The sequence below is a fragment of the Cynoglossus semilaevis genome, chromosome 19 (assembly GCF_000523025.1).
Source record: "Cynoglossus semilaevis isolate Cse_v1.0 chromosome 19, Cse_v1.0, whole genome shotgun sequence".
Classification (NCBI taxonomy): domain Eukaryota; kingdom Metazoa; phylum Chordata; class Actinopteri; order Pleuronectiformes; family Cynoglossidae; genus Cynoglossus; species Cynoglossus semilaevis.
Genome location: NC_024325.1, coordinates 16,234,080 through 16,239,143, shown reverse-complemented (window position 1 = coordinate 16,239,143; position 5,064 = coordinate 16,234,080). Strand labels below are relative to the sequence as shown.

At 44.8% G+C, this 5,064-nt stretch overlaps 1 protein-coding gene across 3 annotated transcripts in view; it reads left to right on the top strand.

The window, feature by feature from the left end:
• The first annotated feature begins 1,264 nt into the window (after positions 1-1,264).
• Positions 1,265-5,064, top strand: part of oatx (organic anion transporter X) — a 5,449-nt gene continuing 1,649 nt past the window's right edge. Inside the window, exons 1-15 of one of the 3 annotated variants that reach the window (XM_017041587.2) lie at positions 1,265-1,357; positions 1,466-1,583; positions 1,817-1,873; positions 2,054-2,218; positions 2,291-2,364; positions 2,442-2,571; positions 2,657-2,760; positions 2,833-2,987; positions 3,247-3,415; positions 3,494-3,617; positions 3,697-3,812; positions 4,094-4,148; positions 4,238-4,397; positions 4,510-4,618; positions 4,964-5,042. In XM_017041587.2, the coding sequence (XP_016897076.1) occupies positions 1,847-1,873; positions 2,054-2,218; positions 2,291-2,364; positions 2,442-2,571; positions 2,657-2,760; positions 2,833-2,987; positions 3,247-3,415; positions 3,494-3,617; positions 3,697-3,812; positions 4,094-4,148; positions 4,238-4,397; positions 4,510-4,618; positions 4,964-5,042 (1,467 nt within the window). In that variant the 5' untranslated portion in view covers positions 1,265-1,357; positions 1,466-1,583; positions 1,817-1,846. Of the gene's footprint in view, positions 1,358-1,447; positions 1,584-1,816; positions 1,874-2,053; positions 2,219-2,290; positions 2,365-2,441; positions 2,572-2,656; positions 2,761-2,832; positions 2,988-3,246; positions 3,416-3,493; positions 3,618-3,696; positions 3,813-4,093; positions 4,149-4,237; positions 4,398-4,509; positions 4,619-4,963; positions 5,043-5,064 lie in introns of all 3 variants that reach the window. The other 2 variants (XM_025065503.1, XM_008333347.3) reach the window with 2 other exon arrangements.

Sequence of the window (5,064 nt, the reverse complement as noted above, 5' to 3'; positions counted from 1 at the left end):
GATACTCTTTTTAGAATTTTCAAAATGGTAAAAATCTAATCACAGCTTCAGCCAATGATTGTCATGAGGACTGACAGACGTGTGTTAAACATGAAGTTTAACATTGAAGAACTAAAGTCATGTGACTCCACTGACAGCCTATCAATGAAGGCCAGTGGACTGGGACAACAGTAACAATGACTGACAACTTTCACTTATGAGTTACAGATCAACAAGTCACTGAAACAACAACGTTACAGACCTGTGTTTTACAGCGTGTCACTGTGTAATGTCTCTGTGTGAACTAAGAACCCGGTTCTTCCAGTGAGGCTTTTATTGTGACCTCACTTGGTATCCAACCTTTTTTGTATCAAGGACCGGTCAGCTGGTATCAGCCGTAAACTGTGGACCAGTAATACCGCTCCGTTATTGAAGGATCGTTAAATTTATGAAACAAAACATCTTTTAGACCTTATTCTTTTAATGAAAAAAGTAAAGGGATATGACTGGATTTTTTTCAATGAAGTAAATGAGTAAAAGTTAAGTATATTTTTGCACTGTGTCCCACTGTGGCCTGGTATCAAATGACCTACGGACCAGCACTGGTCCCCGGACCAGGCATTGGGGTCCCCTGATTTATACAACAAACGTCACCCTGAAGTGATCTTCACTAACGCTGATTCTTATCAGTAAAAGTTCTACAGACGGAACCAACAGAACCACTGGTCCCATCAACAAAAACAGGGCAGTTTTGATTTTGATCCGACATCTATATGAGCTTCCTAACCCTGCTGGTGACTGAAGGTCCTGCAGCCAAAACTGATTTTTGTTGAAAATTATTCTGGAAAAAAGTAAAGAACAGGAAAAAAAATGTAAGAGGTGACATTTCAAACCCTAAATTATTTTCTAAGAGGTTCTGGAGTGTGTGTGTGTGTGTGTGTGTGTGTGTGTGTGTGTGTGTAGGTCTGTGTTTGTTCCTACTGAGATGTTTATTGACTCAAACTCTGTTGGATGAAATTCCAGAGAAAAACTGAGAAACAAATGAAAAAAACCTGGAGAGTTTCATTGGATTTTTTTTGTCTTGATTTCAGTTAAAAAAGTTTAAAGTTCAACTTCTGTCTTTTCAAAAGTTTTTGTCTTTTGATCTAATATGGGATTTATGAAAATGAACAGCTGACTGAATGGGGGAGGCAGTAGGGGGCAAAGGAGGTCAGGTGGTGAGGAGGGTGCTGAATAGTGGGGGCGTGGCAAGTATTAAGTTCAACCATTAACTGAAGAACAAATGATTTAAGTCAAGAGACAGAGACACAGACCTGTCCTTCTTGCCCGTCCACTCGTCCACTCGTCCACTCGTCTGGTAGCTAGCTGCCCAGTGAAGGTGAGTTCACTGCATGGAAATAATTCAAAAGTCAAGTCGTTTTCACTGACTGTTGAATTGTTTTCAACACAATAGTTAAAATGAGTTCAGTCTGTTTTAATTGTTTAGAGACTGTTCTAGAGTTGGAGGAGTCAAAGGCAGGTTGAAGTAGAAAAGGAGCAGGACCTCACCTCGCCGCTCCACTTGGACGGAGAACTGAAATAAGGAGGAAAGTCTGCGTCTGTGTGTGAGTCGACTGAATGTGTGTTTTACACCTGAGTTAATTATGTGCATTCACAACATTTATGTGTGATATTCACACTATTCACACTAATATTATGATAATATTAGCATTTTACCCATCACCAAAGTCAGTGCTCAGAGCACCAGTGATGACTTGGCAGGTGGTGGACTCGGACCTACAACCTTCCAGACCCAAGTCCGCTTCCTTAATTTCATTGATGTCTTTGTTGTTTTTAGTGTGAATTTCTGTCAGACAGGACCAAGCAAATGGGTTTCACTGACCTGTTGGACCAGGTGAGTTCACACTTGGTCTCAATACTGTAAATTACTTTGTTATTTAACTACTACTGTCTGTTCTGATGACTGTGCATCTAAAATGCAATAACTGTGTGTAATCTACGGAGTATTCTGTCTAAATACTGTATCACCTGATGCGTGCGTACTGGTGCGTCTCTTACACTGACCTCCCTATAGGTGGGTGGGTTTGGCCGATACCAGTGGCTTCATGTGACTTTGATCAGTTTACCGGGTTTGTTGATGGCGAGTCAGAACCTTCTCAACAACTTTATCTCAGGAATCCCTAACCACCACTGTATGGTGCTGGCCAATCACAGCCTTCTCAATCTTTCCCTGCAAGAGGTAACTGGTGGCTGTGAGTAACCAGTGTGAAGTGACCAGTGTGACTGATGGTTGTTGGTAACTTTGTTCCAGGTGGACGCTCAGCAGCTGCTGAAGGTCTTCATTCCTTCGGACGCTTCGGGAAGTCGCCTAGAACGCTGCAGGAGGTAAATAGTCCAAAGATCCGTCTGATTGGTGGACATCCTCTTGATGCCTCTTCCTGTGATGTTGTCTCCTGCTCCAGATTTGTGCAGCCTCAGTGGCAGCTGTTAGCTGCTAACAACTCTTCTAATGGAAGTGAGCCACAGACTGAAGAATGTCTGGATGGATGGGTTTTTGATCGCTCTGAGTTCCAAACCACCACTGTCTCCGAGGTAACTGTTGTCCCTCACCCATCTGTGACCCGTCTCCATGTTACCCGTCTGTGACTTGTTTGTCTGTGACTCGTCCGTCTCCTAGTGGGACTTGGTCTGCCTGCGTCGTCCCCTTAAACAAATGATCCAAACCATCTACATGGGTGGAGTTCTGGCTGGTGCCATCATCTATGGGAGTCTGTCTGACAGGTGAGAACTTTCTCCCATGGAAACAGGAACAGATGCAGTGCAATCTAATCAAAATGTCCATGTGTGTCTCAGGTTGGGGCGGCGTTCTATCCTTATATGGTCGTACCTGCAGCTGGCCGTGTTAGGCTGTTGCTCTGCCCTCTCTCCTACGTACTCTGCTTACTGCATCTTCAGGTTCCTGAGTGGAATGGCAGTTTCAGGAATCATCCTGAATGGAGTCTCACTGAGTACTGATTTGTCTGTTTCTGTCTTCACTGAGAACCGATCTTTCTACTTCTAACTTTCTCAGAGTACCAATCTATGTTTGTCATTTCATTTAGTAGTGACTGTTTTGTTCCCATCTCCACTAAGTGCCAATCTGTGTTTTTAAGGAACACTCATACATTTTAGTCTTTTACTCAGTGAGTAGTACTCAGTGAGTAGTACTCAGTGAGTAGTACTGTTTGTGTCAAGACTTCTTTCATCTCCTCGTCTCGCTCTCCTCAGAGGTGGAGTGGATCCCGACAAGAACTCGAACTCTGGTGGGCACACTCAGCTCCTTTTTCTTTACCTTTGGTCAGATGATCCTGGCTGGCCTTTCCTGGTGGCTGAGAGACTGGAGGAAGCTGCAGGTGGTCGTCTCTGCACCTCACTTCCTCTTCTTCGCTTACAGCTGGTCAGTGTCTAGTTTGTTAGAAGGTTCCAGAGGTACGTGACATCAAAGGTGTTATACTCCTGCTCTTTGATTGATTAGGTGGTACTCGGAGTCTGCTCGCTGGTTGGTGATGAATGGTCAAGCTGAGAAAGGGTTAAAGACTCTTCATCGAGTGGCAAGAATCAATGGGAAAAAGGAGATGATTGACAAGCTGACTCTGGAGGTAACCTGTTGGTCATAGTTGTTAGTTGTCTGTCATCCAGTACCAATCAGCACTCTGAGGTATACCTTGTGAACGGCAGGTGCTACAGTCACATATGACCAAAGAGGTTGAGTCCAGTCATTTGAGGTTCACAGCCTATGACCTTCTGAGGACCAGAGGCATGAGACGCATCTCCATCTGTCTGATGGCTGTGTGGTGAGGGACCATCCTGTGCAAGGGATCATGGTTATCTGAAACTCTCAAGTTAGCTTGAAAAAACAACAAGCCAGCATTAATTAAAACATCAGAGTGAGATTTACTCGAAAATTTCAAGTTCCCTGTTCCTGAGTTGTTAATTTCAAAATTTGAAAAACCCAGAGTCCAGAGTTCTCAGGTGTTATGCTCTGGTTCTTTGTCTCTTACATCTCCATCTTTATATGAGGGGAGTAGGGGGAGGGGGTGAGGTTCTGGATTTGAAGCTGGTTCTGATCTTTCAGGTTCTCAACCAGCTTTGCATACTACGGTTTGGCCATGGACCTACAGAAGTTCGGGGTGAGTTTGAACTGCTCATTGTAGGCATTTAGACTTCCTGCTCTGCCATTGGCTGCTCATGAAGAGTCGGCTCCTCAATGATGTTTCAGGTCAGTATCTATGTGGTCCAGCTCATCTTCGCAGCTGTTGACATTCCAGCCAAAATTCTGACCCTGGGCATGCTCAGTTGGCTGGGGAGGCGGGTCTCTCAGGCCCTGTGTCTGTTCCTGTCTGCTGTCATCATCTTTGCCAACATCTGCGTCCCCACAGGTGTGTTGTATGTGTGAACATGTGTGTGTAGTTGTGGGGACTGGACCTCCAGCTGCCCTCCGGCCTGGACGTCTACAACCTCACATCCCCACCCACTTTACTTTCCTTGTAGACATGCAGACTGTGAGGACGGCGTTAGCGTGTCTAGGTAAAGGTTTGACATCTGCATCGTTCACCGTGGTCTACCTGTACAGTGGTGAGCTCTACCCCACCGTCATCAGGTGAGATGGACCAGTCAGCATTAGACTAACCTGAGATTAAACAGCCACAATAATCTGGCTAACTGTGACTAATCTCACCTCAGACCTGTTTTCACTCTGATTTACCGACCCACAGTCAGTGGAGAGAGTGTGGGTGGTAAAATATTTTGGGGTATTTTCCCCCTGGTATCATTAAAAAACCCCAGTGGGTCCTCAGCCTGAAAGAAATTGAAGACCAAGTAGTGGCCACTTGGTGAACATGGTGTTGACATTAAAGTGGACATTAACAGTCAGTACAAAGGTTGTTGAGTTCAACTACACTTCCTGTCTGTTTCTTTGTGTGCACGTCCACATGGACATTTTTAGGCAGACCGGACTGGGCTTTGTATCAACAATGGCCAGAGTGGGAAGTATGGCAGCTCCAGCTGTGCTCATTTTGGATGAGGTGATGTCCTTCACTTTGTTAG